Source organism: Aphelocoma coerulescens (assembly GCF_041296385.1).
Source record: "Aphelocoma coerulescens isolate FSJ_1873_10779 chromosome Z unlocalized genomic scaffold, UR_Acoe_1.0 ChrZ, whole genome shotgun sequence".
Lineage (NCBI taxonomy): Eukaryota > Metazoa > Chordata > Aves > Passeriformes > Corvidae > Aphelocoma > Aphelocoma coerulescens.
Window position 1 is genome coordinate 3,330,921 of NW_027184085.1, and position 23,103 is coordinate 3,354,023.

Genomic DNA, 23,103 nt, shown 5'->3' on the forward strand with positions numbered 1-23,103 from the left:
GCGCTGTCCAAACGCTCCTGGAGCTCTGGCAGCCTCGGGGCTGTGCCCATTCCCTGGGGAGCCTGGGCAGTGCCCAGCACCCTCTGGGGGAAGAACCTTCTCCTGATAGCCATCCTGCACCTCTCCTGACTCAGCTCCATGCCAGCTGGTGTTTCTCTGTGTCCAGGGGGCTCTTTTTTTACTGCAGATATTTAAGAATAGATGAGAGCTGCTTGTAAACAGACAGTTTTCCATCTGCTGACTTGCACTGCCTGTGTGAGCTGTGTCTCCATCCCTGCTGTGCTGTTTAGGGTGGTGTTTATGAGAAAAAGCACATGTGGAGTCTCCCAGGCTGGTGGATGATTCACTGAATCAAAAATTAGGGACACAATTTCTACTGTGAACTTAGATTAGCCTATTTTTAAAAATAATATTTTAATGCCTCTTTTAAACCTGTACTGAAGTGACTTTAACTTGAAGGGTCTCCATATCTTTCTAGCCATCTTTAGGTGTTTACATGTCAGATTTTAATATTTTTTTCCACTGACTTTCATGCTTGATTAGAGCTACTGCAACAATCTGCATACAGTTCTGCAAATGCTAGAGATGAAATACATGTGTTAGCTTACTGCTTGAATAAGGAATTGGTTTTCAGACAGACTCCCAATGGTCATCTATTTCTGTGGCTTTTCTGCTCCATCTCCTTCAAATTCTGAAGCCAGATCTTTCTTCCAGTATTGAGTACTGTGCATATGAATTGAAAACTGCAAAGAAGGTGTAGCTTAAACCGATGTCTTTAAATCTTCAGGAATCTCCACTCATAAATCTTCTTGGACAGACCAGCTCCCTTCCTTGGCAGCTTGTGGGCATTTCATCTTACCAAAGCATCATCAGCTACTGCAACAGTCACTACCCTCCCTCCGTTATCCTTGCCAAGGATGCTGGAGCTGAACTGATCGTGAAGCTCCTGAAAATCTCAGCAGGCTTTGGGGCATCTTCAGATAGTCACATCCACCTTGTGAGTTGAACTAGTTTTGGAGCATCTCCATGCTGTTACTGGCTTTTGCAAAGTTCTGCTTGTGTATATTACAGAATAAGGAAAGAGTTCTAGGTGTGATTTTTTTTTTTTTTTGGTCCCCTAATTGATTTTAATTTTGCTTGACAGGATGCAACACTGAAGTGCCGAGCATACATTCGCCAGGTGGTTCAGTTCCTCAGCACCTTAGAACAAAGTGGAAAGATAACCCTTGCAGTTTTGGAACAAGAAATGGCCAAGTTGCTAGATGATGTAGTCATCTTTAATCCCCCAGGTTTGTGTTGAAGAAATGGCAAATCAACTTAAAGCTGTTCAATGCTTTGTTCTGCTGAGTAGATTGATCTGTGATGATTTAATTATTTGCATTACTGTCATGTGTCCCTTACGGGCAACAGGGCATGGTGCTTTGGAGATGTATATCTAAGTGGTTTATTGGCACAAAGCAAAAGTATGAATCTTACTCCACGGAGCTGTCAAGAGTGACAGAACCAACGTTAAAAACAGGGGTTGTGTTGTGAATAAAACTGGCTGATACACAGGAGCTTGAGGGATTAATTTCTTTGTCATCTAGTGGTTTAGGGTTTTTTCCAATTTTTATTTTACTTGTCATTTACCTCTTTTTTAAAGGGAAGAATGACACAAATCCATTCTCTTGGTCCTGAGTGATTAGAAGTAATGGCTACAAACTTAAAGTGGGGAAAATTAGGTTAGATGTTAGGAAGAAAGTCTTTACTGTGAGGGTGGTGAGACACTGGCACAGGCTGCCCAGGGGGGTTGCGGATGCCCTAACCCTAGCAGTGTTCCAGGCCACGTTGGATAAGTCCTTGAACAACCTGGTCTAGTGAAAGTGTCCCTGCCCATGGCAGGAAGGTTGGGACTAGATGATGTTTGAGGTCTCTTCCAACCCCTAACATTTTATGATTCTATGAGTGGATTCTCACAAATGGTTCTAAATCATAAAACTGGTAAAACTTGACAGTATTGACGTAGAAGAGGTATATTGGTGTACCCTAGTGGTATGGTGTGTCCAGACACACAGGATTTATCTAGATCTCCTTTTTAGTACCAGTACCATCTTGAGGTTCCTCTGTCAAACTTTGAGCTCAGGTGAAAACCATGTCTCGCTGTAGTCCACAGAAACGGTTGTGAGGGGCTGTGTCTCTTCTGCCCATGGCCCACAAAGATGTGTAACGAGGAAGACCAGTGTCCACACAAAGCGTCCAGTGGTGAAGCTGAACCTGGGTTCCAGCGTCTCTTCACGGAAATGCTTCTCTGCTTTCTGCCTTGCAGACATGGATCTGCAGACGCGCCACCTGGCCCTCAGCAGCCTGTTCACGGAAACGCTGATGATGCTGAACAACTCCAGCATCACCACGGCCGAGTCTCTGCGGGGCAGCCTGCGCAAGTGGATCGACAGCAGAGTGCAGGGGCTGCTGGCCATGCCCCTCCTCACGGCCGCGTGCCACAGCCTGGCCTCCGTGCGCCACATGGCCGAGACCACGGAGGCCTGCATCACTTCCTACTTCAGCAAGGGTAGGAGCCTGTCTCTGTGTCACAGCCTCTGGTCAGTCTGGGATGCCACTGTGCACAAATCGTCTGGAATTACGAAGTGCTTGAGGTTGGAAAGGGTGTTAAAGATCACCTTGTTCCTGCCCCTCTGCCTTGGGTAGGGACAAGGGGAAATGGCTTCATGCTGACGCAGGGTAGATGGGATATGAGAGAGAAATTCTTCACTGTGAGGGTGGTGAGGCCCTGGCACAAGTTTCTCAGAGAACCTGTGGCTTCTCCATCCCTGGAAATGTCCAAGGGCAGGTTGGATGGGGCTTGGAGCAACCTGGTCTAATGGAAGGTTTCCCTGCCCATGGCAGGGGGTAGTTAGTATAAGACGGTCTCTTAGTTCCCTTCCAACCCAAACTATTCCGTGATTCTGTGATTGTGGTTTGGGTTTTACAACTGCTCTAATTGTGTGTTTCCTTAATATCCATACCTGTCTCTGTGAAAACCGATTTGCTCTGTGTAGTGTTGCCATTTTTCCAGCTAAAGTGGAGGACTTCACAAAAAAAAAAAAATCCCCCCAGGAGAACAAAAGACATTTTTCCCCTTCTCTGTAGGGTGTTCTGTAGGCTAATTTAAGAAAAAAATACTCTGGTTTGGTAAAACTCTGTAAGTGTGGTGTGCGTGGTTTTCTTTTTTGTTTTTTTTCTTCTTTTTTTTTCTGTTTACATAATCCTTGTGGAACTACATTTCTGTTTCTTTCACTCTGTGGAAGATTTCAGTACACCTGAGGGAAATACTTCTAATTCCATTGCTAAAATGTTCAAATTTTAGTCCTGGCTGAATGTTGAGAAAATAATCGCACCTTGACCTCAAGGAGGTGCCCTGTGATAGTGGAATTTTTCTTTCCTCTCCATCAGAGAGTTGCATGACATGCCGATTCCCTGAAAAACAGCTAAACCAGCCCAGATTCTCTTAACTAGTAGTCCTGGTTCTTAGGTTTTACCAAGTGCTGCTTTCTCACATGCTTTTTATTCTACTTTCTTCACAGATTCCCCTCATCACCAGGAGTTAGGCTGGGGCCCTATACTTGCCTCCCTCCAAGTTCCTGAGCTAACCATGGAGGAATTCCTGCAGGAGTGCCTGTCTTTAGGAAGCTACTTGACCCTCTATGTCTACCTGCTGCAATGCCTGAACACTGACCAAACCCTTACCAATGAAATGAAAATCCTGCTGACCATCAGCAAATGGCTGGAGCAAGTGTACCCCAGGTATGAAACTTGAAGCTTCTGAATGTGCCTGAACTTTTAGATTATTATCTATGTTAAAGTTTATTTAGAGTTGTATAGCTGGTATAATTAGGTGGCCCTGTTAATTAAGTTAATTTCAGCAGGGTGCTGGATGAAATGGCCTGTCCTTCTCGATCTACTAATACTGAGTCTGCCCATATGCAGTGCCAACAGAAAAGAGTTGTGGTGGTTTAAGAGAAGAAGAAATTTAATTTGCTAGCAAATTAGTGAGTTTCAGTCATTTTTCAGTCAGATGAGCTCGGTTTCAATGACAGCCTGGATTTGTGCTCAGTTAAAATGACCAAAAGCAAACCCTGAATCACTCTGGGTTCCACTTCCCAGTGTGTCCACAAGATGGGATGTGTTATGTGCTGAATATTCAGTCTGGCATTCTGAGAGACCTGGTGCTGAAAGCTGCTGGATGGGGCCTGTGCAGCAGCTCTGAACCAAGTCTGGAGCCAGTGGATCTAGTGGGATGCCCAGGGTTGGTGGCCTGTATTGCTGTAAAACTTCTCAGATAACTGGGTTCTGTGGGGAAAGGATGCCTAGCCTTGGGGTCAAAATAAAAATACTTAACGTATGAAACAACTGTAGTTAGAGTTGCTGCTGAAGTTGCCAGGATTTAGTAAACCTGATTATCATTTTTCTGTGTTAGCGTTGATAATGTTCATATTTTCTATAAAAGAACAGTTTGGGAAAAGGTATGTTCCCACTGTTTCTTGAAATTCAAAAAACACTTTCACTGTGGTAGGTACTGTAGTAATTTGATTGCCAAGGTGTGAAGGAGACAGCAAAGCCACCATATAAAGCAGATTAAACCTTGCTCTAAACATCAGATCTGAGATTGCCTGGGATAGGAAATGACTGGGAGGAGTAATGTGAGGATAGTCTGATGCAGGAAACTCATGCTGCTGCTTTATGTGGAAAATCTGAGCTTGTTAACTTGAACTGCCAGCGGTTGGGGAAAGACTAAAAATAGCATAGGGGGAACTTCATTTTGGGCTTTACTCAACAAAAATCTTCAATGTTTCCTAATCTCAAGGATCATATGAAAAGTCTAAATTGTTGTGGTAACAACATCCAGTGCTTCCTAAAGTGTTTTATGGGTAAGTAAAAAAAAGAACAAACAAGTAAAGACCTGCTAGCTGGTGGAACAAATCCGTAACAGTAGCAGTTACAGCAGTATAACAACTGGTGGGGTAGTATAGTTTATGCTATCCTCATGTAATAAAATTAGCTGTCACTAATTAACAATCTGAATTCTTCATGGATCTAATGGGGAGAGAAATAAACTTCTTAACCTATGCATCAGACTCTTCTTATTTTCTCTAATTTTTCTCCTTACATCTTCCCTAAAGCTCAGCAAAGGAAGAGGCAAAGCTGTTTCTCTGGTGGCATAAAGCCATGCAGTTATCCTTGGTGCAGCTGGAGCAAGATGACCCTGTTCTGATTGAATCTGTCATCCGAACCCTGCTGTCCATCCAGGGCCGGCAGAGCCAGCTGGCTGAGGAGAGACTCACTTCTGGATTGCTTGGTGCTATTGGGTTAGGCAGGAGGTCTCCTTTGTCACCCAGGTGAGGGCTGAAACTGTGGTGAATCAATTGGTTTGAGTCATGTTGTTGAAGAAACTGCAGCCTGGGTCAGAATGCCCAGTACAGTGTCAGAAGGTGATCAGAATCCAGGCTGCCTTCAGATCTGTAAAGTTGTTTGGACCTCTCACAGAAAAAGAGCAGAGAGTGTGTTCATCAGGTTAAGAAGCGAGTATGAACCTCTGCAAAGGTTGTGGTGAAAAAGGAAAGAAAATGCAGTTATGATTCTGTCCACCTCCAGCAAAGTTTGTAGGCAGATACATACTTCGTATTTGAACTGTTAGAGGGAGATAATTCCAGCTGGTCTGTAGAAAACTGCTTCAGCTTTCTACACAGACTTCACAAGATTTTGTTTAAAAGCAGACACATTGCATTTTCTGTCCTAACCTTGAGGTATTGGAAATGTTAAGAGAAGCTCAAAGGAGCATGTGCTTGCTTATGATTCAATCTACCTTCTAAAGAGAGACACTAAGTTTGATTGTTAGGTGTCAAAATCAAGTTCACTGTGGAAAGAATGGTGAGAGAAAAATCCCATAATTGTTTGTGGAACACCAATTCAACCCTGCACCTAAACATAACTTTGTGTTTATAAAGACCTTCTGGGATGCAGTGCTGTTCAAATTGCCCGGAATTCTTGGTGTCATTCAACTCATCCCTTGATTTGGGCCATAATAATGTTTTATATTCTGTCACCTGAGGAGTATTTCAGATGTGAGGTGAGGAGTATTTCAGCTAGTCTTGAAACTGATGCAACATTTCATGTGAAGGGTATTTTGTTATCTTCTCGTATGTGTTGTGTCCTGTTGTGTGTATACCCAGGGAAGCTGGGATCCCCTTCCACTCCTGGCAGTGCCCAAGGCCAGGTTGGACGGGGCTTGGAGCAGCCTTGTCTTGTGGAAGGTGTCCCTGCCCATGGCAGAGGGGTGGAATGAGATGAGGTTTAAGGTCCCTTCCAACCCCAACCATTCTGGGATTCTGTGATATTGAAGTGGCACTGGAATAGATCGTCTCAGGCCTTTACTTCGTTCCTCATGCAATAGATACCTCATGGTTAGATCTTACAATTTATCTGCTGCTCAGATGTGAAAATCTGGTGTCACCTTGTCCCTCTGTGCTCTCCTCGTGCAGGTTTCGGGTGGTTGCTCGCAGTTTGTCCACCTTCCTCCTGGTGCAGATCCCTGCAGAGAGCCAGGTGCGCCTCAAGGCTGGGTCGGAGCCCAGGCTGTCTCAGAAGGCTCAGCAGGTGAGGTGTGCCCATCTCTGGCTGCTTGACGTGCCCTCTCTGTGTGCTTGTTTAGCTTTTGGGGTGAACTTTGTAAGAGTCACTGCAAGCGTTTCTTCAGGGTAAATCCTGCTCTCACCTTGGAGCTGAACTTTGGCAGCAGGACTGTGTGTTTGACTCTGTCCTAAAGTGATCCTGGGTAAAACTTAGTGTTTTGCATTAATATGAAGGCACTGTTTTCTAATCTTACAGAATTAAAAGGGGCAGATGAACATATGTCTGTAAAGCCCGACTTCAGAAAGTTTGGAACATAGCAGGTAGAAGGAATTTAAAACAAACAGGAAAAAACAGTGCTGTTGTGGTTTGCACTGCTTTTCAGTGATAAAGCAGGGCTACATTCACACTGACATTTGTTTATGTGCAGTCAGGGCTTAAAAGTCCTGTGACAAATAAACATTACTCCTTTAGCATGTGCACTGACCGTGGTGTTCCTTCAGTAAGCTCTTGAGAAGAGGAAGGAGCAGTTGGTTGGAAACCAAAGCAAAGTAGCTCAGTACAACTTGTTTCTCTAAGAAAAGAACAAAACTTGTTCAGAAATGTTTTCTACATTTTCCCTTGCTAGACCTGCCAACACAGACTTCTCTACATAAAATTTTTAACTTGACAGTTAATACCTAACTTTAATACTATTAATGGGAACAAAACAGTAGTTTTATGAAAGTCGATATATTCAGAACAACTTAAAGTGAAGATCTAAGTGTGTTGCAGCTTGTAGTTTGACATAATGTCTGTGAAACCATGTCTTGAATTCATGAAGTAAATATTTTACAGTGTTTGGGTTACAGAATCCTAGGAAGCCTTAATAGGACAGTTTTTGTGTTGATCTTGGGGAGAGAACAGCTTGACAAATACAAGTTGACTTGAAGCACTGTTATGGGATTGTAGTTTACAGTTGTTTTGTTCTGAGTACTCTGTGGAGGTGAGGATCCTTTAGGGGAATTGTGCAGATGGTGGTGTGTTACGGACCAAGGTACACACAGCTAACAGAATCTTCCCTTCTCCCTGTAGGCACTGAACGCTCTCGAAGCCATGTCATCCAACAAACAATACATGGATTTCCAAGAGCAGCTCTCCCAGGCCTCTCTGTTCATCAAGCACCCCGAGCACTGCCTTCGGGATGGCAATAACCTCCTGTCCCTGCTCGTGAACACGCTGTACCCAGAAGTGCATTATTTGGACAGCATTCGGTAGCGGCGCCGGGTGCTGGCGGCGGCTCTGGTTTACAAACAGCGTCCTTATTGCACAAATGATTTTTACCTTCAGAGTTCCACTTTAATTAAGTCAGACCTGTGAATAGGAACTGCACACTGTCAAGTCTTCTCCACTTCAAGGTTTTCTTGCTTTCCTTTTGAATTTTAGGCCTGTGGAATTGCTTAATGGTTTGGGTTTCTTGGGGCTTTTTTTGGTGGTTTGTTCTTTTTTTTTTTTTTTTGACTGAAAGCACTTGAATATCTTCTGTGCGTGGTGCCCTTTGAAGAGAAGGGTGCCTGGGGATAGGTGTACAAATCACTAGTCAGCACAGCTCATCCTGTAGTGTCTGAAATTTTTGCTTGGTGCCTTTTTTTATTTTCCAGTGTGTCATCACTCAGACCAGTTCAAAGTGAATGGAGGACTGTGTGTAAAAGAGGTTTGACTTTCTTAACCAGGATACCTCTGAGTCTTACCGAGTGTGTGTCTAGTGATTTTTGTGAAATCCCTGTATTTGAAAAGATGGTATTTTAAATCTTGACTTTTTTGCTATCCCACAGAAATCTGTAGTTTAGAGGCATGCCTACAATCTTTACCCACTTCTGTAAATACCAACAAAAATAGGAACTAAAGAACTTTTTTTTTTTCCTGTTTTCTAAATATTAGTGTGTCTGCATCTATATTGCTTGATGAAATGCAAGTAACTTCTAGCCAAGTTCAAGGGGATTTAAATCCAGAGACATATTTTCTGGATCTCCAGTGTCTGAGAGGGGAACAGTCAGTTATGATCACGTTAAATAGGATTCCTTAATTACTAAAGTCTGGTTGTTTAGGAAATGTTTAACAACCACCACTTAAGCTTATTCTCTTCTGCCTAGCTGGGCATGACATGACAGGATTTTAGATGACACTGTGAAGAGGCATTTTTGTTGTATTAAATTTGGTGATCACTTGTTACAATTCTGTTGCCAAAGCATGAACCATGAGCCTGTAAATCTGTTGTTTCATCTGAATGATCACTGCTTTTGTTGCCTTGTCTGATCATAGGATGCACTTTTGTTTAGGAAAAGCAGAAGGAGAATTTTTCCCAGTACTTGTTTGATGTCCCTTTAATCACTGATCTGTTTGAGCTGGCCCAAGGTCCTGCAGTCCCAGTCCCTACAGCTCTGTGAAGGAACTGATCGCTTTTTCTCTTCCTCCATTAATTGTGCCTTTGTGTTTATGACACGGTTGCACGTTAAAACATGAGTTCTGGTCAATAGGGGATAGAAATGTGCTACCTGCTGTCTGGTCAATGATGCTTTGAACTGTTGCTCTTAAACCATGGTTCTGGTGCTAGAGGACAGATCACCTTTTCCTTCTTGGCAGATTCTGCTAATTATGCCAGCTGGGTCATTAGATCACCGTCATTTTAATGTGGTCTTAGAGTTCTTTGCTCTATCTGCGAGCCTATAAATAAATATATATATGTACATCCCCCTATATAGTAACCAGATACAAATGCAGCGTGGTTTTTAACAGACTCTTTTGGAAAATTCATGTCTGGAGGAATACATTCTGCTGCTTTTGCCCCCAAAGACTTAAAACCACTGGGTTTATTAGGCTCAATGTTATTGATCAGTTGCATATAAATGTGAAGAAGTCAGAAATATGTGTTTGACATGCACTTTCAAAATGAGGAATTGTTTCAGCTGTTGAGTTTTTACAAATGTTGTATTTATAACATGCTCTGTCTGCAAAGACCATGCAAAATAAAAAAAGGAAAATCAAGCAATTTGTAACAGACACTGTGGTATTTTCAACTTGGTAGCAGGATCCACATCAGATAACACATAATTGCTGTATGTGTCACCACAGACCAGTCTTCTGGCTTCATGATCATTCTGGCAGTGGCTGAAGTCTGAACCTGAATTGTAGTTCTCTGTGCAAATGTGAACTCCAGAGCTTGAGGCCTTATTTTCCAAGAGGTGACCAATACATTAACTTTTTATTCCTTCTAGTTTTACTGGAAAGACTTTGGCATTCCCTGCATCTCCCAGATGAGTTCAGTACCCGAAGCCTCCTGGTGTGTGCACTGTCCCTCCAGTTTATACTGGTTTGAGTGGGTGTTTGAGTCTCCCATGAGGACCAGGGGGAATTGAGTTGGTTTTGGGACGTGAGGTCTGATGCTTCTATCTGGACCCAAACTAGTTGACTTAAAAGAAGTAATTTTTGAAAGAAAAATTCAGAAAGCCAAGCCTCAGTCTCATGCACAGGTAGAAGTGGGTTCTCATTACTCTATGTCTGTAAATCATAAGGGCTCAGAAATCCAATTCAATTTGTCCAGCTAATATCTCTGAGGTCTCTTTCCTCTGTGACACCTGTGAAACTGAGCTCACAGATCTGTGACTACACTGTCTGCTCTAACTTCCCTTTTCTCTTTCCATCTCTTCTTACTTTTATTAAATCTGGCTTTGTCACTGCTGGGATTTTAAGCTGGGATTTAAAAGATCAGGTTCAAGTATATCCTTGCATCTATTTTTTTCTTTTCTCGCCTTATCATCCTGGCCAAGTAATTTAAAATTCTGCTTTGCTTTCCCAGTGCAGATATTACGAAGGGGTGAACTTTAAAATAATGATTCCCAGCCTGGGGTTGAGCTTGCAGGCTTGATGGTATTTCAGTAGCAGTTTGGTGGTTGTTACCAGGGGTGGGATTGTGCAGGGAACAGTTTTGGAGCTGCTGCACTGGGATGGCTGCACAGAGCATCAAATCCAGCAGTAGAAACGTGAAAGTAGGTTCAAGCCACTTGCTCTTTCTTAATTCTTTCTCCTCCTCATCTAAGCCAACGTGTTGCTCTTTCCAGCCTTATCCTGGGATCTGTCTGCCTCTCCAGGACTCCAGGTTGACCCACACTGCCCTATACCATAAGCTGGGCCTGTTCACCCCGCCTTGGAAGATGTTTACAGTTGGGTTAGAGATTTGTCTGTGCTTGGCCTTTGTGACTTTGTACTAGTGACTTCATCTCAGAAGAGAGAGATTTAAGAGATGAGTAGTCAGGCCTTAAAAAAACTGTGTAACACAGGGATGGAAATGGTTTAGAAATAATTTCTTTAGCTTTAAAAAAACCCCCAAAAATTCAGTGTATTGGAACATTTTCACAGCACATTTATCTCAAAGCTCTGAGTTTCTGGGCACTCAGAGCTGCAGTAAAGTTAGAACACAGACTAGTTTAGACTTCTTATGTCCTGCCTTCAGCTCTACCAGTTTTTAGAAACCGTCTTCCTTTTTTGCTTGGATGCCTCTTTAAAGTTAAGGTTTCCTTTAAACTCTTAAATAAACTCTTCTGGACATTTAGGAATAATAATAATAATAATTTTTAAAAAGGAAAAAACCCCATCAGAAACTCCAGTAGTGCTTTGCCACAGCTAGTATTTGAAACATGTCAGTAGCCCACTTGGATGTGGTTGGACAAGTGGAGTGGTGAAAACGGCTTTTTGGAGTGATGTTTGAAAAATACCAAAGCAAAAAGCTGTGAGACAATTTTATACTGTCACCTGCTTGCTAAATATCTGATATGGGCTAAAAACACACAGATAGGTTAAAACTGACATCCTGTGCTTCGCTCTTCCAGCTCCATCCCTTCTTTTTTTTCTCGTTTCCCCTTAAAGGCTGCTCTCACTTGTGAGGAGCAGCAGGGCTGGAACTCACAGCATCATGGAAGGGACCGCAGAGATCATCCAGTTCCAACCTCCCCGAGGCTGGTCTGACCTTCTGTGCCTCAGCCAAGGCCAGCTGTGTGTTCCCTGGGGAAGGACACCCGTGGGGGGAGCGGGTGGGGATGGGTCCCCGTCCCCTCCTCAGCTGCGCCTCGGCACGGCCCCTCCTGTGGGCAGGGTCTGGCTGCCGCCGTGTCTGCGGTCACAGTTCTCGTAGGTGCACTCTGGCAGCTGTGGCCTGGCAGGAGGAGATGTGGGAAAGGTGAGGGCACGTTTCAGGCTGCTCCGGGCTCTGCGAGTGGCTCCAGTGAATGTCAGAGCATCTGTGACACTCTGAGACAGATCCTCTTCTTCTACTTCACAGTAGTTTTTAAGGGTCTGAGTTGCAACTGCTGTTTTACACCTTAAAGGCTTTTACATCTTAAAGTATGCAGAGCAATCTCCTGCACCCTTAGCATCCACTGTGCTACTGTCCTGCTCAGAGCCTCGGGAGGTTGTGACAAACCTCTCCTGTGAAGGATCTTCTCATGCAAGTGTTGGCTTTAAGCCTTCTTATCTATGTAAGTATCTGTGCAAATATAACCCAGGGTGCGGTGTGGTTTACCCTGATAAATCAGCAAAACTATGCTTTTTTTATGCCTTTTTACAAGTAATTACAAATTAGACTGTAGGATTAAATTCCTTGTTGTTTCTTTGGCTATGCCCTGTATGCTTGACTGTCCTGCTGGGATGGCCATGGCCATTGTTCTTGGTAAGGTCAGGAAAAGAGACATGTAGGGGTAACTCAGGAGGGAGGTATCACAAAGAAATGAAACACTCAGGTTGAAAGGGGGCAGCCCCATGCAGATGTAATTATCCTTGACCTCAGATACATCTTCTGTATTAGACCAAGGGTTGTTTCTGGTGGGATTTTTTTTTTAATTTATTTTTTCCCATCCCAGTAGTTTGGCCACCCTATCTGTCAGGAGTGTCCAAGATCACTGTTGTGCTGGGTGATGGGAAATGCCAGGGATTTGTGGGAGCATGCTGTGGATGCCAGCCCAAGAATCAGGCCCTGTCACACCCGAGCTGGGCTGTTTGCTGTCTCCATACCTTCCCTGCACACTTGGCTGAGCTCATCAGCTTTGGTGTGGCAGCTTCTTCTGCTCCATTACAAACTGGGGTGCAGAGGGAGGGGAAGATTTCTGTTTCACAGTGTCAGCACAGACCCCATTCCTGGCCTTTCCCTTGGGATGATCCATTGTTAGTTTAATGTGGCATCACAGAACCATGGAATGGTTTGGGTTGGGAGGCACCTCATCATTCAAACCTCACCCAATGCCACCTCCTGCCATGGGCAGGGACACCTTCCACTATCCCACACTGCTCCAAGCCCCATCCAACCTGGCCTTGGACACTGCCAGGGATCCAGGGGCAGCCACAGCTGCTCTGGGCACCCTGTGCCAGGGCCTCCCCACCCTCACAGACAGCAATTCCTTCCCAATATCCCATCCATCCCTGCCCTCTGGCACTGGGAAGCCATTCCCTGTGTCCTGTCCCTCCGTGCCTTGTCCTCAGTCCCTCTGCAGTTCTCCTGGAGCCCCTTTAGGCCCTGCCAGGGGCTCTGAGCTCTCCCTGGAGCCTTCTCTTGTGTAGGTGAACACCCCCAGCTCTCCCAGCCTACCTGGAGCCTTCCAGCCATGCTCTAGGCTTAAGGCACATCCAAACTTCTGTTAGCCCTTTGCTGGTGTAGCAGCCGTGTGCTGTGGTCTCTACACTGCTGCCCAGTCCCTTGTCCGCACACTGGGGTCTCCTCGCAGCTGTGCCCAAGCCAGAACCTCCTCCCAGCAGTGTCCAGTCCTTGTTCCCTCATGCTGGCTCACCTGGCCATCAGCTGAACCCTTTCCTTGCCCCAGGAGCCTGCTCTGAGGCCAGAGAATTGTTACCAAGACCAAGGAGACACTGCACTTCTCACCTGGGCCATCCTTACTCTCCTGCAGGATAACATGAGGAGAAGGCAAGACATCCTTACCTGGCCAGGCTGGATGGAGCAGAGGGGGGACCTGTGAAGTGGGAAGGATGATGGGGGTTAGCAATGAGGTCAGAGTGGGCTGGGGAGCCAGGAGTGACCTAGAGCTGTTGGGAAGCTGCACTGGAGGATGGTTGTGACACTCCAGTGAATGGGAAGAAGCCCTGGTGTCAGGTGTGTGGCCCTCTCCACATTCTTGGGAATTAGGCACTGGAATATAAGGAACAAAAGCATTTTTGGTTGGTTTGACAGCTTCTACTGTTCAAATCAAATGGTGGCTTCCATGAGTGTGACATCAGATTGTCCCTACAGATGAGTCCCAGTGGTGGGGCATCTCATTCCCCTCAGTCCCCTCCTGTTGATGCCACCACTCAGCAGCACTGGAGGGCTGGGGGCCAGTGGCCTCCTGGCTGCTTGGGATGTCATAACCCCTCTGTCCATGGGTTGATCCTCACCTACTGTAAGCTGGGCATTCCCTGATCTCACAGCCTTGGTGTGGCTGGAAGGTGGGATTTCACAAATGCTGGCTACTGGGTAGTGAGGCCCTGGGGGACTGACAAGGGCAATCTGTAAAATGAGGATGCTCATCCCAGGAGATTAAACTTGTGTGGGATGCAGCAAAGGGAAATCCTGGCTGTGAGCTAGAGGGGAAGTAATTAGCCTGCTTCAAGGAAAAAAAAAATCTGGTTATGTAGGCCATGGCTCCTCTACTAATCTCCCCTCTGTTGGTTTATTAACATTTCTTCCTGGGCACAGGGAAACTCCTGCCCCCTCTGAATTTTCAAAGGCCCCTGTGTCAGCAGGCTGTGACCAGCCAGCCAAGAGCTCTCGGCTCTTCCTGCTAGAATTATCCTCCTAGGGTAGAAAATAATAAAGTCATTACTATTCCCCTCCCCCCAAACAAACCCAGTCCCCTCCTGCCTGACTGTGTCTGCTGCATCCATCCCTGGTTGCCAGTCGGCTGGAGGGAAGTCAGGACACTGACCTTCTCTGGAGAAAACGGTGAAGCTCAGCATCACCAGCAAAATGAGCACCTTGATTCCCAGCGGCACAAAGATGAGGATCATGAAGGAGGAGCTGTCGGAGGCTCTGAGTTTGTAGAAGTAGAGGGCCCCCTCTGCCCTGCCGTGGCTGTTGACAGCAGTGCAGGTGTATTTCCCGTCGTGGGTCAGGGACCGCAGCTCCTTGGTGACGCGGCGGCCGGAGCTGCTGGTGGAGCTCGGGTTGCCGTAGAGGGGTCCGGTCCAGGTCAGGGCGGGCGCTGGCTCCCCCTCGGCCGTGCAGCGGGCCTGGAAGGTGTGGTCCCTGCTGGAGCTGACCGTGATGTTAATGATCCTGGGGGCGGCTGTGGGAATCGCAACAGGGGAGGGAAAGTGGGTCAGGCTGCAAAGGCAGGTCTGGTGCAAAACACCTGGAATGAAGTTTTGGTCTTGGCGGACCCTCAGCCCTGTTCTATCAGGGTGAAGGTGGACACTGGTGGGTGAGAGCTGGACCTGCCCTGCCCCTGAACCCCCCGTGCCCTGGGCTGATCCCCAGCGTGGGCAGCAGGGGAGGGGGGATTCTGCCCCTCTGCCCCGCTCAGGTGAGACCCCACCTGCAGAGCTGCCCCAGCCCTGGGGAACAACAGCACAAGGACCTGGAGCTGCTGCAGCCAGTCCAGAGGAGGCCACCCAGATGCTCCAGGGCTGGAGCCCCTCTGCTCTGCAGCCAGACTGGGACAGCTGGGGGTGCTCAGCTGCACAAGAGAAGGCTCCAGGGAGAGCTCAGAGCCCCTGGCAGGGCCTAAAGGGGCTCCAAGCAAAATGGGGACAGGACTTCCTGTGACAGGACAAGGATTGATGTTTCGGAACTAAAAGAGTAGAGATTTAGATTGGATGTAAGGAGGAAATTTTTTGAAAAGAGGGGTTTCCCAGAGAAGCTGTGGCTGCCCCACCCCTGGAAGTGTCCAGCACCAGGTTGGACAAGGCTTGGAGCAACCTGGTCTAGTGGAAGGTGTCCCTGGCCATGGCAGGGGGGTTGGACAAGATGAGCTTTAAAGATTCTCTTCAATTGAAACTGTTTTATGACTCTATAGATGTCTGGATCAGCCATCTCCTTCCTTGTTTTTCTTGGCACTTTCTTCCCCTAGATTCCCCCACCCAGCCCATGTTGGATAGCGGGACAAAAGGATACACCCAGCAAAGCCTGGATGCAAGCATGTGTACTCTGTTTTATCCCAGTAATGCCTCACTCATTTTTCTGAACCTTGACCAACTTCAACTGTTGTGCCCTTCCTTGGTGGCAGAAGGCAGAGAAGTACCACCCACTATTGTAGGCACAGGTGCAGCTGGTGGCCTTTTTGGACTGGGCTGCATCTCCATGTGGTCCAGGACATGTCAACCACAGTGTTCTGCACAAGTATTTTTTGGCTGTTCCTTCAATCCCTGACCTCCAGAGCGCACGTGGATGGACCTGTTTGTGTGAGCCCTTTGCTCAGTGCCTGGGACTTGCCAGATTTGGCAGGTTAGTTATAGGGAAAATTTCTGCTTCTTTCCACAACCTATTTTTGGTGGTTTTTTCCAGCCCCAGAGTGACCAGATCACCTTTAGGTAGGACATTAGGAGAAATTTCTTCATGGAAGTGGTGATTAGACATTGGAAGGGGCTGCCCAGGGAGATGGTGGAGCCCTTATCCCTGGAGGTGTTCATAAAGGTGCTACAGAAAATAAAGGGCACTAAATGAGTGTCCTCACAGAGGAAGAGCAGGAATTCTTTTTTTTTCAGACTAGACAACAAAAGTAGAGTTTGCAACCACCTACAGCACATCTTCCCCTTTGTCCACATAGTGCAAGAGGAATCTGAGGCTGTGTGTCATGGGTCTCTGTGTTTTGGTTTTTAAATTACCTTTTAAGCATTAATTAACCCCTCCCAATCACAGTGTCAGGGCCCATTCCCAAGCAGGGTACTGTCTGTCTGTGTGTTATCATTCCTCTGGTGTTAAAATCCCCTGAGAAACAGGTCTTGCTGCCATCCTGGCCTGGTCCTGCTGTGTGTGGGTGCTCATGAGCTGGTGCAACTGAAGGAGAGCCTCAACTGTGCAGAACTTCTCAAGAAACAACCAAGCTCATCCTTGGGTCCCATCTGGACACCCACGCTGCACAGCAGGCATAAGGAGCTTCCCTCTCAAAAGCAAAATCACCCAACCTCATGGCCTGGGTAAGATCTGAGTCTGCTTCTGAGGGCTCTCTCCTAGCTCCCCCTTGATCGGTGAGCTTGCCCTGGGAAGTGGGATTAGCATTTGACATTTGTTGCTCTGAGCTGGTTTTCCAGGACATTTGTACTTCGTGTTTCATGCTCCAGAGGATTCTGGATTTATTTTACCTGGGTACAAGGTGTCTTGTCTTTCCAATCCCCTGCTACCACCCACGCCCTGTTGTGCTAGCGCCTGTGAACGTGTGCTCAGCACCTGGGCTGTCCAGTTCAGGTTCTGATGGAGAGGATGTCTTTAACCCCATCTTGGCTCACCCCAGCTTGCCTCTGCTGCCTGCCCTGCTCCTGTGCTGCAGGGACTAAGTGGTATGCTCAGCTTTTGGAGGCCTCTCACCCCAACTGCCAGAGCCTCGCCATTTCCTTACTGGTTGTGCTCCTGTTCCCTTCCCTGCACTGTGCTCATTGTCTTATGTTGGAAGACTGAGGAGCACAGTGAATATTCCCTGCTATAACGGAGAAAGAAAAGCCAACCCTTTGGAAAACCATCTCAGGTAAACTTCTGCTGCCATTTGTCATTTCCCACATCCTGTGGCTCTTCCCTAGAGGGTGGCCTTGCCTCCTTTGTCCCTCGCAGCCTCTTACCAATCACATGCAGCTTTATCCCATTCCTGCTCTCGTACTTGTCGTGGATGTCTCCGGCCAGCTCCACCCGGCAGAAGTACCTCTCGCTGTCGCTCCAGGTCAGGTTGTCAATCCTGATGGACAGGTCCTTGTGCCGGGGGTTGCCCAGCAGCTTGTACTTGCTCTTGTGGCTGATGGCAGTCTTGCAGAGCTCGCTGCTGCTCTGGCTCACACACTTGAAGACTATCGTGCCATTGTAAGGCTCCTTGATCCTCCAAATGGCCGTGAGGGCCCGGTCAAATGTTTTGTAGGGGTGTGTGAAAGTGCAGGGTAGGATAACCATCTTCCCAAGCTCTCCAGTAACGTCAGAGGGGACGTGGACAGACCAGCCATTGCACTGCACACCTACAAGCAAGAAGGGATCATGGAATTGCAGAATGGTTTGGCTGGAAGGGGCCTTAAAATTCATTTCATTCCACCCCCCTGCCATGGGCAGGGACACCTTTCACTATCCTAGGGTGCTCCAAGCCCCATCCAACCTGATCTTGGACACTTCCATGGATGGGGCAGCTGCAGCTTCTTTGGGAAACCTGTGCCAGGGCCTCCCCAGTCTCACAGCCAAGAATTTCTTCTTAATATCTAATCTAAATCTCCCCTCTTTCAGTTTAATATATAGACACGTCTATCCACCCACTGTTCTGCTACTACCAACAGCTGTAGCAGCAGATTGTGGCTTCAGAAACATCTGTGCTGGCGTTCCTGTCTTATGAAAAACTCCCTTCATTAGATCAGGGGTTCTCAGTAGCTGGGGATACCTGTGAAATGTAAAAGTGTCCTGTAAGTAGTTCCACCCATTCCTGGTCTTGCTGGCTTCACCATATGGGCATTCAGCTGTCAGATTACTCCTGCAGACTCAAAGATAAGATTTGTTTTTTGTTCCTGTATCTGTGGACCATAACACTTGACAAATATCTCTGTGGCAGTGCAGCTTGTATTCATCTATTGTGTGCTACACAATGGACAAAGGGCGTCCTAGGGCCAGTTCTCTGTTCAGGTATTTACATGGAGTCAGCTCCAAGCCAGTATTTTGATTACTGAGATCTGGAGTTGTGCTGCCCTGTCATACACAATAACGATATGGGCACCTTCTCCAGCCCAGGTAATCTAATAAACAATGCTGCAGCACTGCAGGAGCTTCGTGAAGCTCAGGGGTTTGGAGCACAAGGACCTGGCACTGAAAACAGTAATTGCTATTGCTTTCTAGCTTATTTGCTCTTGTTTTAGTTATTTTGCAGCATGTCACTGTAACCTTTACTTTGGGAGAACTGTAGATTATGTGCTTCTGAGTACAACTTGCTTCTCTCTGCCACCCCTTTGATTAGCTTTTTTTTTGTTTTCAATCTGAAGCAAAGAACAATTTTTTTTTTTTGGCACATAAGCCCCCCCTTGCCTTCCAGATGAAAAATAATGTTAAAAATAAGTGCTTTTAATGCTAACATCTCCGCCCATTTCCATGGAAACACAGTTTGCCTAGTTATGAGTGGAGGGAGTTGTCAACATTCTGTGTATAATTTACCCTTAACTCTAAAGCTTCAGTGTGGTAGGCCTGCCATATTCCTTTTGTTATATCCAGGCTCCATTTGTTCCTGGAACTGAAGCTCTCACAAGAAACAGAGAGGCAAATAGCCTGCACACCTTACAGAAAGTAACTCCCAAAAAGGGTTGTCAAGGTCAGTGAATCTGCTGGTTGTCAGTGGGAAAAGTCATGAAGACAACAGCAAGAGCTGGGGTCCAGCCCAGGCACTACCCTTGCTCTGGAAAATGCTGTTTGACAGTGTCTCTAAGCAAATCCCACAGAGTTTAATGGAATTTAAAAGCATATTTGAAGTTAAATCAGAGCTTAAGTGCTCAGTGGAACTGGAAAATACTGTGTCTGTTGCATAATAACTCCTAAGGAATATGAAGCAGGGTGGTGATGAAAATGCTGCATCCACCTGACAAAGCTGGGGAAAAGTTTGACGAATTCCCTGCACAAGTTAGAAAAACAAAAAAAAAAAAAGCAAAAAAACCCCCACAAACTGAGGACGTCTCTGAGTTTCCTCGAGTTGTCACATGCACTTGGAATTTCAGGATGCTTTTAAGCAGCGTGATGGAGGGTGCAATTCTTGGAGAGTTTGTTGTAGCAGGCAGTTCCCTGGCACTCAGACTAGAGCGAGAGGAGAAGCTGTGGTCAGACAGGGGTTGACAGCAAGCTCAGAACTCACCCTTCCTGGAGATGCGAAGGAGGCACAGCAGAACCAAGCCGAGCTCTCTCATGCTGGTTGATGCTCTCCCCTGAGGGGCATCAGCAAACCAGAACCATCTCCTTACATCTGAGCTACTGGTCTTGCAGTCACAAAAGGTTTTTCCAGGGGTAGAAGAAGTTGTGGTTTTCTTCTCCTTGGAGTGAATGAGTCGTTTAGCTGAACCAGCTCTGGGTTCAGATATTAATAGTTCTGTGGTCAGTCATATGAAAATTACACCAGAAGGAACCACAGTATTAACCATTTTCCAGCTAAAGGGAGGGGATTGCAGATTGGGGCTGCAAACACCCATGCCATGTGTGTGACTGGGCAAGAGGGGATGGCCTTGCAGTGCTACCAACTCACCAGGCTGGAGGAAATCCTTGCAATCTGCCTGAGGGTGTGACAAGCAAGACTCTTGCTGTCCTGGCTTGAGGCAGTTCCTCCTCCTGAACCTGGAGCCTGCAAACTAGCTGTGCTTTACTCCTTGTGCTCACTGGTTGTTTTCATCCCTAGGTATAGAAAAAAACCTCAAACCACTCTTCTTTTGAAGTCACTTGTGCCAAGGTTCACTGGGGGATGAGTGGTTTGGTGTCCCCTGGCACCTTGTTCTGTCCACACTCACATGACCCCGATGAGCGATGAGTCATTCCTTCCTTTGAAATTAGCTGAATTCCAGCTTTTTGCCCAGCATCCTTGTGAAAATGCTCGCTGTTTTCCTTCTGGGTTTAGCTTTAGCATTTTTACTGTGAAGTTTGCTCATCTGCAGAGCTCAGGGCCTGTGGGGACCTGACCGTGTTTTCCACCTCGTCATCTCCCTTATGGTGATCCCGGGGCTAAGTTTAGCCTTGGAGCACGAATTCCCTGTCTGGGTTTAGCTTGAGGTCTGCTGCCTTTGCTTCAGGCCAGAGGGAGGGAGGGATGGTGTGTCCTGACTAATCTCACCTCGTCTGGGATGCTGCTGTATGGCCCCTCTGCCTCCCTCCTGGACGGGGACGGGGACAGCAGCAGGATTCACAGACAGGCTGGACAGGGAGCAACCTGGGATAGTGGAAGGTGTCCCTGCCCGTGGTGGAACGGGATGAGCTTCCAGGCGCCTCCCATCCCTAACCATTCCGTGATTCCCGCTGCCGGCAGCCACTGGAGGGCTCCCAGAGCCAGGATAAGATGCTGCTGAGTCGCTGCTGACACTTTTCTCTGTGCCCAGAACCAGCGCCCTGTTCCCTTCTGTCCACCTCTGTTCCCTTCTGAACTTGAGGAAAGCCTCCTAGAAGAGGGACCTTGAGATGTGATAGTGTGAAGTGTGTTCGCTGCTTTTTGATCCCTTTCTTTCTTCTGTTTGTAGTGTTTCTAAAGACAGAGATTTCTGTTTTCCCCAGGCTTTTTGGAGGAGGCTCTGAGAGTATGCAGCTCTTATTCATGGTTGTTTGGACCTGTTGCTACTCGGCCAAGAGTGTTATTATTTCAAATACCGGCTTAGATCCCTGCCCAGTCCCCATGCATGTCATCCTTGAGCAGGAGCATTAGGACTCAGTGGTCTAATTACTTTGCAAACTGTCCTTAGCAGCTGTAAAACATAATTCATGCCAGCAGCAGCTGAGAAACCCGAGGGCAAGGGTGGTGGAAGCAAGAGACCTGTAATCCCTATCACATCTGTGATATGTGCCTTTTCTGTGTACCTCCCCCTTCTTCCTCTATGTGCAGTTTGATTTTATCTATTTGTGATGTAAAGTTTTTAGTGGTGTGACTCTTTTTAAGCATTTCACCGCTCATGGCACAGTGGGACTCAGTGGATTGAAGTAAAAGATTAAAGTGAAATCCGTGTTAAAAACATCTTGTTACAGTGCAGCATAAATGATTCATGTAAAGGATAGCTGCAGTTAACACCAGTATGATCCTCTTCCTCTTTAATGTTTTACTGCAGCATCTCCTAGAAAAATATCTGGTAAATCAGAGCAGAACTACAAACCCTTCGAGTTTTATCTGTGGACTGATTTTCTTTTTGGACCATGACTACTGGAATGAGGCATTTTAGTGTTTAAAATACAGAGTTGATAACGTATAGCTGAAAAGATTTACAACTATTTGAATCAGCCAAAAAATGTTGCAAACAAAATCATCCATTGCTGTGTGATCCACAGACTCTGTGACCTTTTTTCCCTGGTCTGTGCTTAAATAATATGTGAGATTTCAGTATGGAAGCCTGCTTCTGGTCCAACACCAAAACCAGGATGCTATCCATATTTATCAAATACCTGTTTTAGTACTGGTAAATCTAAAGGCTGCAAAAAATGACATTTTTCCTGTCCCCCTAAGAAATTCCTGCCGTGTTTTGTGATGAATGATTGAGGGATTGCCCCAGGGGATGTTTAGATTGGCTATTAGGGAAAATTTCTTCACCAAAGGGTTGTGAAGCCCTAGCACAGCTGCCCAAGGCAAGGGTGGAGTCCCCATCCCTGGAGGCGTTGAAAAGCCATGTGGATGTGGCACTTGGGAACATGAGTCAGTGGTGGCCTTGGCAGTGCTGGGGGAGTGGTTGGACTGGATGGTTTCAGAGGGCTTTTCAGCCTAAATTATTCCAAGACTCTGTGGTTGGGTGGTGATCTGCGCCCAGGTTGCAACGTGTGGCTGGAGATGAGCATGGCAGAACTCGTCCCTCCTGGTCCCAGGTTTGTCACTGAGGACTGAAGCAAGGAATTATTTGTGTAGCTGTACCTGTGCTGACAATGCACCCACTAATTCAGGGACCAGAGCGCAGGCAGGTGTTCCCACTTCCCTCCCTTTTAGGTCTTAGTTTCAGCTCCAAGGTTTTCTACGTCAATTACTTCAGCATCATGTGTGCTCCTAGTCCACCGAGAGTGCCAACCTGCACATATTCGAAGCAAAAGCCTCGTGTTTTGTCACATCTGGCTTTCTTACCTGAAGGGGTTGGCTCTGTGAAGTACTGGGAACTGAAGCTGGGAGGGCAGAGGGGCTTTGCCTCTGTCTGATCCCTGTCAGCAGCAGAAAGTGGAGCCACGCTCCCCTTTTTGGGAAGCTGCTGTGGGCTGCCCATCTTCCCTCTGCATCCACTTCATCCTCACCAAGCTAGAGGCAGGAAAAAAATTATGGGTAAACCTACAGAGCAGGGAAAGAAAGGGATGGAGGGTGTAAAGTGCAGGCACTATTATTGATGGCCACACTGATCCTGCTTCCTGGCTTTGAGTGTTGCTGCAGAACACTGTCACCACTGCCTCAAGCCCCTGATGATCCAGTTGGAAAGTCTATGGGTTCAGTCACTTGCCTGTGGTGTTTGCTCAGCCCCTCACCAATGCTCCTGACCTGGGAAGTTCTCCTGCCTGTCATCCCATTGCTCCGAGGTCTGGGGCTGTTCCAGCACTGAAGCTGTGTTGGCAGGCTGATGGAGCTGCAACAGGGGTGCTGGTGAGCCCTTGTTGCCTCTGGTGAGCAT

At 46.8% G+C, this 23,103-nt stretch overlaps 2 protein-coding genes across 6 annotated transcripts in view; one reads left to right on the plus strand and one right to left on the minus strand.

The window, feature by feature from the left end:
* The window catches only part of EPG5 (ectopic P-granules 5 autophagy tethering factor), a 54,950-nt gene extending 45,328 nt beyond the window's left edge, over nt 1-9,622 (plus strand). For all 5 annotated transcript variants that reach the window (XM_069001010.1, XM_069001012.1, XM_069001011.1 and 2 more), the window contains 7 exons: nt 788-997; nt 1,145-1,289; nt 2,306-2,548; nt 3,561-3,780; nt 5,157-5,372; nt 6,516-6,630; nt 7,678-9,622. In XM_069001010.1, coding sequence (XP_068857111.1) covers nt 788-997; nt 1,145-1,289; nt 2,306-2,548; nt 3,561-3,780; nt 5,157-5,372; nt 6,516-6,630; nt 7,678-7,860 — 1,332 coding nt within the window. In that variant the 3' untranslated portion in view covers nt 7,861-9,622. The remainder of the gene's footprint in view (nt 1-787; nt 998-1,144; nt 1,290-2,305; nt 2,549-3,560; nt 3,781-5,156; nt 5,373-6,515; nt 6,631-7,677) is intronic.
* Nucleotides 9,623-11,694: 2,072 nt separating this feature from the next.
* On the minus strand, nt 11,695-19,686 carry SIGLEC15 (sialic acid binding Ig like lectin 15). Its single transcript, XM_069002370.1, has 5 exons — nt 19,635-19,686; nt 17,392-17,775; nt 14,547-14,906; nt 13,565-13,595; nt 11,695-11,791 (listed from the first exon to the last, which is right to left on the minus strand). Exons 1-5 carry the CDS (start codon nt 19,684-19,686, stop codon nt 11,695-11,697), a joined length of 924 nt encoding a protein of 307 aa, XP_068858471.1.
* Between the last annotated feature and the right edge of the window lie 3,417 nt (nt 19,687-23,103).